General features: G+C 37.2%; 1 protein-coding gene across 3 annotated transcripts; it reads right to left on the bottom strand.

Moving 5' to 3' along the window:
- Window positions 1-2275: 2275 nt before the first annotated feature.
- Window positions 2276-9996, bottom strand: hykk.2 (hydroxylysine kinase, tandem duplicate 2). 3 transcript variants are annotated; one of them, XM_081384386.1, is made up of 5 exons: window positions 9864-9996; window positions 7159-7464; window positions 6829-6971; window positions 5433-5613; window positions 2276-5357 (listed from the first exon to the last, which is right to left on the bottom strand). In XM_081384386.1, exons 2-5 carry the CDS (start codon window positions 7460-7462, stop codon window positions 4918-4920), a joined length of 1068 nt encoding a protein of 355 aa, XP_081240512.1. In that variant the 5' UTR covers window positions 7463-7464; window positions 9864-9996; the 3' UTR covers window positions 2276-4917. The 3 variants fall into 3 exon arrangements, with proteins under 3 accessions (XP_081240512.1, XP_081240510.1, XP_081240511.1); XM_081384384.1 differs by having other exon boundaries at window positions 2276-5613; window positions 9864-9925; XM_081384385.1 differs by having other exon boundaries at window positions 2276-5613; window positions 6841-6971; window positions 9864-9925.
- Between the last annotated feature and the right edge of the window lie 1779 nt (window positions 9997-11775).

The raw sequence follows: 11775 nt of genomic DNA, 5'->3' as shown, positions 1-11775 counted from the left end.
ACCTTGAAGCAGAAGAGCATCTCTGAACGCTCAACACATCAAACCTTGAAGCAGAAGAGCATCTCTGAACGCTCAACACATCAAACCTTGAAGAAGAAGAGCATCTCTGAACGCTCAACACGTCAAACCTTGAAGAAGAGCATCTCTGAACGCTCAACACGTCAAACCTTGAAGCAGAAGAGCATCTCTGAATGCTCAACACGTCAAACCTTGAAGCAGAAGAGCATCTCTGAATGCTCAACACATCAAACCTTGAAGCAGAAGAGCATCTCTGAACGCTCAACACATCAAACCTTGAAGAAGAAGAGCATCTCTGAACGCTCAACACGTCAAACCTTGAAGCAGAAGAGCATCTCTGAATGCTCAACACGTCAAACCTTGAAGCAGAAGAGCATCTCTGAACGCTCAACACGTCAAACCTTGAAGCAGAAGAGCATCTCTGAACGCTCAACACGTCAAACCTTGAAGCAGAAGATCATCTCTGAACGCTCAACACACCAAACCTTGAAGCAGAAGAGCATCTCTGAACGCTCAACACGTCAAACCTTGAAGCAGAAGAGCATCTCTGAACGCTCAACACATCAAACCTTGAAGCAGAAGAGCATCTCTGAACGCTCAACACATCAAACCTTGAAGAAGAAGAGCATCTCTGAACGCTCAACACGTCAAACCTTGAAGCAGAAGATCATCTCTGAACGCTCAACACACCAAACCTTGAAGCAGAAGAGCATCTCTGAACGCTCAACACACCAAACCTTGAAGCAGAAGAGCATCTCTGAACGCTCAACACACCAAACCTTGAAGCAGAAGAGCATCTCTGAACGCTCAACACGTCAAACCTTGAAGCAGAAGAGCATCTCTGAACGCTCAACACATCAAACCTTGAAGCAGAAGAGCATCTCTGAACGCTCAACACATCAAACCTTGAAGCAGAAGAGCATCTCTGAACGCTCAACACATCAAACCTTGAAGAAGAAGAGCATCTCTGAACGCTCAACACGTCAAACCTTGAAGCAGAAGATCAGCTCTGAACGCTCAACACACCAAACCTTGAAGCAGAAGAGCATCTCTGAACGCTCAACACACCAAACCTTGAAGCAGAAGAGCATCTCTGAACGCTCAACACACCAAACCTTGAAGCAGAAGAGCATCTCTGAACGCTCAACACACCAAACCTTGAAGCAGAAGAGCATCTCTGAACGCTCAACACACCAAACCTTGAAGCAGAAGAGCATCTCTGAACGCTCAACACAAAGAATCGAATTGAATCGAATCGTTACCTGGTGAATCGTAATCGAATCGAATCGTGAGGGCAGTGCCAATGCACACCCCTACTGTTTTTGTTTTTTACTTGGATGTAAATGGGCTAATGTAAAGGACAGTAGCTCTGCACATCAAAAGAAACACCATCAGTGAAATTTAAGCCCAGTTCTGTCCATTTACCACTCATATGCATAATCTGTTATTATGTGATATGGCAACACTTGTTTCCTCTATGCCATCTGCTCATTTTTCAGTTCCAAAGCAAGCAAACAACAGCATCACATGCTGTAGACATCATCAATGATGAACAGATGCTTTGGAACCACACAAGACATTGAATGACTATAGATGCACTTACCACACAATAGAAATCAAGGCCACAGGATGTGAAAACTACAAGACATTTATGGAGAGCAGAGAGAATGTATTACTGAAGGATTGTTGTTGAAGCTTGTAAAGCTTTTCTTGGCATCTGAGCAGCATGAAATTAGTTTTTTTTTTTTTTGAGAACTTGGTCTGAAACCGTTTCCAAAGTAATGGGTTCAGTTTAGTTACAGTTTAGTTAAGGGTTTAGTTATTTCCTTGAGACCTACAGAAGAGTTTTTTTTTTTTTACACAGACCAACATAATCACGTGGGGTTTAATTTTTATGCTTGGTTGGTCAGTGTATCTAATTCCATTTGATTTTTATCCAAAGCAACTTTCAATGTGGTACATTTTCTCACTAGGTGTTCCCTGGTAACCCATTAAACCAAATGAAATGCCTTTGAAGGCTGTAAGACCTTTATGCTCATGTGTTTTTATAAGTTCTGTATCAATCAGCCATCAACAAGAAGATTGTTCATTATCAGTTAAATCCTCTAATTATATTCATCAACTGGAGTTCCAAACTTTGTTGTTATTCTTTTTGCTTAGTTTTGCTTTAAAATGCACTTTTCAGTATGATTTAAACCATGACCTTTCAAAAATACTTCATATGTGCTGTAAAAAGACCTTTGACCAATCAGATAAAATGCTGCGGTCAGCAGTTTGTTTATTCATACTTTGAGCAGTAAGATTAGACAAAGCCGTTCATAAATGTTTAAAGGACCTTTTGTCACAATCCGTCATACTGATATGCAGTACATAATACTTGAGTGATCATACTCCATGAATTGTGCAGTGTTAATAATGTCCTGTTTTGTAGAAAATACTTTCAGTTTATTATTTATTATTGGATGAAATAAAGGCACTGAATAAGACAAATGAAACAAACAATTAAACTAATACAAAAGTATCTTGATTTCTCTAAAAACATAAATGTGTTCATCTTAACCTTGACTAAAAAAATGTATCGGTCCACAATTAAAAAATAAACATATGCTGCTTTATTAAAGAAATTATGGCATGCATGGTATTTTTGATATTAGTTAATAATTAATTTTGTGCATCATAAGTGTTCTCTCAAAAACTGAAGGATCATATAAGTAGTCCAACAATAATCCTGTGCAGTAGACATTTCATCTAATGTTTAAGGTTTTCATTAACTATTAATAATACTAATCAAACTGCGTGTACATTAAAGTGTTAGCTCGTCTCAAATTTAAAATGGTGTTATCGTTCGCCCATGCTTTTTTTTTTTTTGCACCAAACCATGACACTTACTTTTATCCACTGCTCTTTTCCATACCGTCGGTGTTATGTGGAAACCTCGCATCTCCAATTTCTCCATATGTCATTTTATTAATTTTTTCTCCATAAATCATTACTATTGGTCACCCTTCACATCTTTCTGTGGGTTTTGCATATATTTGACCAATTTAAAAAAAGACAGTGTGACAGTGTAAAAAATAAACCTCTAAACTCCATTGGATCCTCAAACCTCACAACTCCACCAACATTCTATGGTGAATGAAGTTCCTTGCACAGTTTTGACCGTCTTTAATTATAAAAACAAATACAGCCTTTTTTTTTCATAGAAAGTAATGTTTTAAGATATGAGGTTTCCACCCGACAGCGACTGAAAAGAGCCAAAAGCACAATGAAAATGTTATTTAAGTGCATGTTTGGTATCACCAGAGGTCAGGGCCTGAATTTCATTTTGGAAAATGGGGGGGAAATCCCCCCTTAGGTGATTCTTATGGGGGGGAATTTTTAATTTGAGGGGGGAGTTTAGACTTTTTTTTTAATTACATTTATCTCGCCTAAATGTATGCTTAGCCTACTCATTGCATTTTTACAATGGGGTCATTTTGTTCTTAAGAATTTACACAACTCAAGGAAGCTTGATTTCAATCTTTGAATTAAATTGAAAAAAGTAGCACAAATAAATACAATAGAATAAAGATATCAATAAAGAGAAATAAAGAGAAAAGTTTTTGCTTAGGTCTAAAACTAGTAGGCTATTCAGAAATACTACAGAGACTGAATAAAGTAGCCTAATCAAATGTAAAATAACACTGGGTAGTATTTTAGTCCTGACTAAATTAAATTCATAGGCTATTAATCCTGATTCCTTAAAATGAAAGCTATGTTTTGTTGTTTTGACAAACAAATTAATGACAGACACATATGGCTGCTGTCCCTTTAAGAGCTAGTGCACGGATCCTGTTTTCATTATACGGTCACGTGCGATTTATGCTTATTTAAGACATAACCGACTGTGTTTAGATTAGAGGATACTCTCCAAGACCGAAATTGACATCATTTTCTTATGTTTTTGACTGTTAAAGCGATTTATAATCCACGAAAAATAACTTTTGTTACCCACGAGCTGTTTGTGAGGCTGCTTTACTCTATGTTTGTGTGCAGAGAAAAAAATATCTCTCAGACAGCGCGCAAGTAGCTACCGAAGAGTTTAAAATCGCGTGACTGTTTAAACTGGTGAGACTTGAAAAGACGTGCAAATGGTAAACTTTAGTTACTCGTGATGCAATGCTGGCCCGATCGACTCCCGAAACGCGAGAGTGTATTTCCGCCGCCTGCTGCGCGCTTAACGATTGCATTGTGCAACCCATTTTGAGAGACGCGAGATAGAAGACGCAGCGCCGCTGAATCACTCACGCTGTTTGTGAAATTGCGTCTCGCAGACAGTTTTAAAATGACTGATTTGATTTTCCATCTGCGTGGATTAATTTACTAATACAACCTGAACCTACATGCTAAAGTGAATCAATGTTTGCGGGAATTTCCCGCATTATAAATGGGAGACCTGCGGGAATGATAAAAAATATGCGCAATACCCGCAATCCCGCACCGAAATTCAAGCCCTGGAGGTGTAAAGTCCAGGTTCAGAAAGTAAAAGTCCTCCTCAGTATTTTGTTCCAATCACCTGGATTTGCTAATTAACACAGTTTTTCAGCCAGGAGAAAGAACTAATTAGTGAAATCAGATGGCTGAGTTCATGGGTGGAATAAACATGGCTCCTGGACTCCACACCTCTGCGTATCTCCCTCCCTTCCACCAAAGTCACCATTTGACATCATCACTGATTGCAAGTAAATACATTTGGACCACTTTTATGGTGATTTTTTGGGGCATTTTGAGGCTTGACAGTCCCAGTCCTCATTGACTTGATTTCAAATTTCACAGTTAGTCTTCCATGTAAGAAAGTTGATGGATTTGGGTTTATATTGCATATATTTTTGGAGCAAGCTGTCATGCTTGAGTGCTCAGTCAGGGTTGGCTGAACTGTGCTGCACTCTGGAACCAAACTCTTTCCACTTCCTCTTTACCCAGCTCCCAAAGACGACTGAGCAGCTGCACACCTGTCCTGGCCGTGGTCATCAAGTACTCCTCATTCTCTGGCTGCTGGATCACAGCGTGCCAGGCCAGAACCAGGGACTGGCAGAACCGACACAGAACCAGCAAATACAGCGAATCTCTTTCTGCCTCATTGAGAGGAAAAACGCTTTCCCATCCCGCCACCACTGGTCCTCCGACGTCGACCGGATTGGGATTCTCAATCATCATGTACATGATAGTTATGGCCAGCTCAAATATGAAATACCCACTGCTCATGTCTGCGAAATCAAGAATCCCGGAGATCTTGTACTTTGAAGGTCCATCAGGTTTCACCAAGAGATTGTGGTCGTTGAAGTCTCCATGGTTAATGCCTGCAATGCAATAAAAATGTTGTAAGCACTGCGTTGACTTCGGAGTGAAATACTTTAAATTCAAATATGTCTTACACTTGCGAAACAATGGTAGTTTTGGCATGACTTGGATCTGGTACTGCTCAATAACGGCTTTAACAACCTTTTGTACAGGGTCCCCATCCATCACATGGAGATACTGATTTAAGAGAGGAACACTGGCGAGATTCCATATAAAGTTCTCTCTCTGAAGGGAACTGATGTTTGGATGCTCCATCTACACAAGAAAATATAAACAAAAACAAATGCCTGAAATCAAATGAGAAACCTTGTGAAAAAATTCAAGGACAAAAAAAGCCTTTTCACACTAAGAATATATATCTATAAGGTTTTAAAAACAGTCACATTAGCAAAATTAGCAAAAAAGGTTCGTTGTCAAGTGTAGTGATGTTTGAAGCATAACTCACATGGAAGTCACTTTCAAAACCAAGCAGCTTTCTGTTAGTCAATGTGGCGAAATAACGTGACCATCTTGAAAATGAGCAAAAGCTGCATGGGGAAATCGCGCAAAACTCCCGATTGCGCAGATTCCTACTGGAATAACTGGATCTCGCCAGTAAAAATTTTGCAGAGCATCGGTAAATGTGACTCTATAAAAATAGCAGAGTCAACATCACAGCTATAACTATACCGCCGCAGAGGAATGATAATGTTGAAATCGCTGTTCGAACGATTTTTTTTTCGGCTGAAAACATTGACAGCCAATCAGAATACATCTAGCTTTAAAGCACGCAGTCTGATAACATAACTGCAGCAGCGCACTAATAATAATCAACAGCTCGTAACTCTAAGATGATTCCGACATGTAGCGCTGTTGTGCTTCAGCCGACCCGAGTTCGAGTCCCAGTTCGTGGACCTTTCCCGATACCCCTTCTCTCCCATCTCACTTCCTGTCTAGCTAGTGTCCTCTTCTAATAAAAGGCAAAAACGCCACAAAAAAAATTGGTAACACCTAAAGAGCTGTTAACACATAAAAAGTTTTCAGTTTTTAGTTGAAAACTGTGACGTGTTTTGGCCGTTACACTTACACGACTATGGCGTTTTGGGGGCCTTGAAAACACAAACTTTTAAAAAACAGGTCTTTATGCGAAAAATGCAGAAGTACAAACGTTCCTGTTTTAAATACATCGCTGTCATGTAAACATACCCTAAACAGCAGGTTTTATTCAAGTCAAAAAATGTTACTTAATATCACTGATTCAACCTAAATGCATTAATTTATACCACCAAACCTACTTTACATGAGTTTATCTAATAGAAATAGCTCTTTAAAGTAATAATTGTAGGTTATCATTTGGTACTGATACCAGTAGGTACTTAAGCTTACAATGATTTTAGGAAACGCAGCCCGTGAACGAAATAACTTAATGTGTAAATAATGAGAGAGCAGTTTTCCTTTAACAATGGAATGTAATGGAATGAAAGATTTTACTTGCAGTAAAACTGTATCCAATGTGGCGGCCATTTTTCCAACGTCGTACAAGATCTGAGGACTGCTGGTAATTTTGGCTATGGTAGTGCCAGGCAGGTAGGCAAGTAAGCGCACTAAATATTTCTGCATGCCAAAACCACAATCTGTGATAGCAGAAAAAAATAAAAAAACATTTGTTAATTAGCATTTGATTTACAATATAAATCCATACACCTTTCTGAAAAACCCGTTTACTCACGTTTAACAGGCATTTAAAACCACTAACAACAGGCCTTAGGGTATTTTATGACTTAATATTTAATTAAATGAATAACTGACAGGTACTCTTACCAAACTCCTCCAAGCTCATGAGTTGGCCAGTCCGAGTGGGAAAAGCGGTCTGGGCAGGAAAGCCTCTTTGGTGTAAGAAGTTCATAGAGTGCGTTTGCAACTCAACAAGAGTGATGTTGTGACTGTCTGCAGAGTTCATAACCTTTAACACATATTCTCCACCTTCACTGGGGGCCACGTAAAAGTTCTGATCATCATAACCGGGCAACGGTCGTATGACGGACACGGTCAAGCCATAGAGACGTTTGATAATCTCTGTCACCTGGGAATGGCTGAGATTTGGCTTTGATTCCTTTATTGACATTGCTGAGGATGGGGGGGGGGGTGGGAAATACACTAGTTATTGGCAAATCGAGAACAATACAAGAGCAATGACACTAAGAGGATAAAGGAATTGTTCACCTAAAATGTCCAATAAAAACATACAGATAAAGACATGTACTATGATTAAATAATGACAGAAATGCTATTTTGGGTTAACTATTTAAAACAGGCAACGTGACTCACAAGTCACATAGTTTTTATTGTCTTTTAGGGGCATAAGAATGATTTTTTCATCATATCCTTTTATCATTTATCACAGCCTGGTCTGTCTTGAGTATGCTGGTCACATGATTTGCTTTAAGTTTTTTGTGATAAATTAGTCAGCCTGACTTAAATCCAACATGGCTACCGGTGGTGCAGGACATTCAGATTTTGAGGAAAGTAAATATATATTAAACTTACTTTTCTGGTGGAAAAATAATAATAATACTGCTAACATTAATTGTGAACATTGTCTTAAGGCGCTGAAGAAGAAAATTAATTAATATGTTGTTCATGTTGTTATTTAGCACGTTTTGAAATATATGTGACTCCTGAGTCACGTTGCCTGTTTAGGGTATAAAAAAGGGATTAACCCTAATTTTGACCATCTTTGTATTTTGAGTTTTTAATTCAGTATATTACAATTAAATCCTAATCCAGTCATGACAAACTATATATCGTTGGAAAGGTCTAAGACTCCTTAATAGATATTTTTGCACTGTTTTTTGTAACGAATTATGTAGGAACAGTAATAGATGCATTTATGACAAGAGTGCACCTCAAAAAATCTACATCAGGAGTTCTGGCGTTTGTCAATGCACACACTTTTAATAATTGAAACTTTGGTTTTCATGCTAAAAGTTCATAATAAAACATATAATTAGTATTTGTCAATAAAAAATGATAAAATAATATTATCCTCTAAAAAGTATAATATATATATATATATTATCCTCTAAAATATAATATTATCTTTTTATCACCTTTTTAATTACATCACATATTTTAGTAGTTATCATAAATTAGGTATCATTTGAAAGCTTACAAACTCAGAATTCATCCTGTGAAAACCATTTTGAAATTGAATGTTGCATTACCATAGAAACGGTAGTCTAAATTCTTTTCTCTGGCTCCTCCCCTTTTGGGTGTAATCAAGTTTCATAATTTATGATCAAAACTTTTTCTAAACTTGACAAAATATTGTCAGAAAGGTCTGAGTCTCAAGGTTCGATATTTTGTGACAGAAGTGATATTTGGACAGAAATGTATTAATGTGTTACGGCAGAATGCATACAATTAAATTCAATGGAATGTATGTCACCCGGTGGCTATTTTTGGTATAACGCCTAAACAAAATCTCATGGGAACTTCAAATTTTGTGATATCAACTTCAAATTTGGAACACAACATGGTTAGACATATGGCTTTGATTTTATATTAAGTCTTTTTTTTTTGTAAAATAGATATTTTATATAAAAGATTATTAAGTACAGTATATTTGATTTACTGTAAATGTAAACTTCCATAACTTTTTCATACTTTCATTTTTTTTAAGTGCTTTCACTTCAGCAATAATCTGCAGAGTGTTTTCTTTAAAACAAGACCAAACTTAGGTCTATTATTAAATGGAATTATAACCATTTAAGTTTGAATAGTGCATTTTAATGTCCATTCTCAAAAAGGGGGTAACAGTTAAGGGGTTAAAGTACCATTTTTAATGTCCGATTTCAAAACAGTTTTCACAGGCTGAATCTTGCGTTCGTAAGCTTTCGAATGATATATAATTTGTCAACATTAGATCAGATGAAGTATAGGATATAATTGTTTTAAACATGCAGTGGCAAGTGGGCCAGTAACAGTTAACAGATTAATGACTTGGTCCTTTTTTTATACCCTAATCAGGCAACGTGACCTGGGAGTCACAACTCATAAAATCCAAAATACATCAAATATTTCAAAAATTATTTTGGATATGTTTCACTTGAGTCCAAATTATATAAAAAATTACATGAAATGATTTGTTGCTTATTTTCTACTCTTGCCTGTTTAAGGGTTAAAAAGTGTTGTTTGCACACATAATATATATAAAAAAAAACTAAAAAAACTAAATCATGCATATTGTCGCATGGTTTTAGTTTGTAATTCGTAATTTTGTAATTTGTATTCCTGCTGTCGTCTATATGAGCAGCTTAAATGATCAAATTATCAAACTCCAGTGTTATTTCATGCATAGCATGGAATTCATTGAAAGTCTCGCGCTTCTGATTAAAGTTCTATTCTTCGGTCTCTGTTAGAACATGCGCGAGCCGAACGGCAATTGCATGCATTGCAAATAGATTTATATTAAACAGTAAACACCGAATAACGGATTGATCAGAAAGCACAAGATACAGTAGTACCTGCTGAGGAATGTTGCTGGACTGGTCTGGTCAACGTGGTGGTGACGGTCAGTGGAGGTTTGAAGCTAGTGCTAACCGTGCTAACGTGTAGCACCGCACATCATTACGTCACGAGACGTCATTACGCCTGCGAGTCCTCTGTCGTGACCCTGGCTCTTTTGAACGCTTCACAAGGTAGGCGCACATCTGTAAGAGATACAACCTTGCTTCACGTCCCTGAGCTTGTAATTATGTGTAAGTTCTGCAATAAATAATAATAATAATAAAATAAGGTAGGTGCACATTATTATTATTTATTATTTAATTTCACGTGTAACAGTTCAATTTGTTGCAGCCGTAATTTAAAGTTTTTCAAAGTTTTAATAAAATGCTATTTCTCTAACACCAACTCGTTCCAAACCCCTAAGAGAAGATGGGGATTTAAACAAAATAACAGCCCTTTTTCTCCACAAAGACATACTGCACACTACTTCCGCTATTTTAATCCATAACCAAACTTTGATAGAGGTATTAAGTTAGTTTTCGATCTTGGAATTGTTTTTTTTGTGTGTGTGTGTGTGTGTGTGTGTGTGTGTGTGTGTGTGTGTGTGTGTGTGTGTGTGTGTGTGTGTGTGTGTGTGTGTGTGTGTGTGTGTGTGTGTGTGTGTGTGTGTGTGTGTGTTTGGACCTTGGACTAGCTCTTAAACTTATAAATAGCCTCATGCTAAGAATCATTTCTACATCGTTCAAAAAATAAGCATTTTTTTACGATTTACAAATTTCAATTGTATAGTAAAATCCCATCAAACTGAATTGAATAAACCAGACATATTATTCGTTATGTATTAAGAATTTTAAATCAAACGATCAAATCTTTATTAAAAGCCATATACACTTTTTTTTTTCTTTTTTTTTAGTGCGGGTTTTTTATTATTGTTATTTTATATGATTATAACTTGATCTTTATCAAGAAAAAACACAGATCCATTGGATAACTGTCAATTTAGGTGTAGTTACAGAACCCACCAGCAGGGGTCAACATGACCATGCTAACCAGCAATCTCTTGAGACCCATGAACAAAGACAACGGATTTGAAATAGAATAGCTTATGATTTATGACAATACTAACGGGTATTTTCCTCCAGGCTGCAGCAGTGTGTCATTTGGTGGCATTATTTTCTTAATGTTGGATAATTTTAGCCATATTCTTTTGACCTCAACTAAATAAATAAGTGCATAAAACAATATATAATCTTAAAGAAAGTCAAAGCAATGCTGATTAAACAATGCAAGTTTTCTTTAGCTTTCTTAGATCTGCTGACTGTGCATTATTGTGGTTTTGAGGCACATTTTTGAGGTTACAAGGTTATGGTTTTATACCAGAATTAGATTTTTTTTTCCCCAGTTTGATCATAAGGGTGGTGTTTGTAGTGTAAACAGAAAACCACAGAGATGGCTACCTGATTTAATGAATTAACTGAGTTAATGAATTCTTGACATGTCTAAGGGCTAAGAACTGAAATTCACTAACGGAAAAGAAAAAAAAAACACTGAAAGCTATTATTAAACTGTTAACCACTATTACTATCAAACCTGTCTATTTTTTTTCTATTTTTTTTTTCCAGTGTGCAGAGATGAGGAGGTCAGAGCAGGTCTCGCAGGCTCATGAAGGAAAATGAGTTGGCGTCAGGCGGGCTCGACTTCTGAATATACAGAGGAAGAGTCGCATGCAGACGCACGCCAGAAGCGAAACAGCAACTGCGTACATGTCAAAGGGAAACGTTATCGTCTTCAGAAGCGCGTGAGGCTCAGCATCCTGTGATTGCGCTGATACAGCCTGTGAGGCTCGAGTCTTACCAAAGGTGAAATGAACGCTGCATGAATGTTTTCATGCGCCTTGTCAGTTTATCTTGTACACACTGAAAGATAGAG

The sequence above is a fragment of the Scardinius erythrophthalmus genome, assembly GCF_964197995.2.
Source record: "Scardinius erythrophthalmus genome assembly, chromosome: 14".
In the NCBI taxonomy this organism is placed as follows: domain Eukaryota; kingdom Metazoa; phylum Chordata; class Actinopteri; order Cypriniformes; family Leuciscidae; genus Scardinius; species Scardinius erythrophthalmus.
This window is presented reverse-complemented; position numbering and strand designations above follow the sequence as displayed.

Excerpts from the sequence above, each read along its gene's own strand:
- hykk.2 (XM_081384384.1), bottom strand. The coding sequence starts at position 7,462 with ATGTCAATAAAGGAATCAAAGCCAAATCTCAGCCATTCCCAGGTGACA. Across the intron at positions 6,972-7,158 it reads CATGAGCTTGGAGGAGTTTG|ATTGTGGTTTTGGCATGCAG; the intron begins GTAAGAGTACCT and ends CTGCTATCACAG. Across the intron at positions 5,614-6,828 it reads TGGATACAGTTTTACTGCAA|ATGGAGCATCCAAACATCAG; the intron begins GTAAAATCTTTC and ends TTTCTTGTGTAG.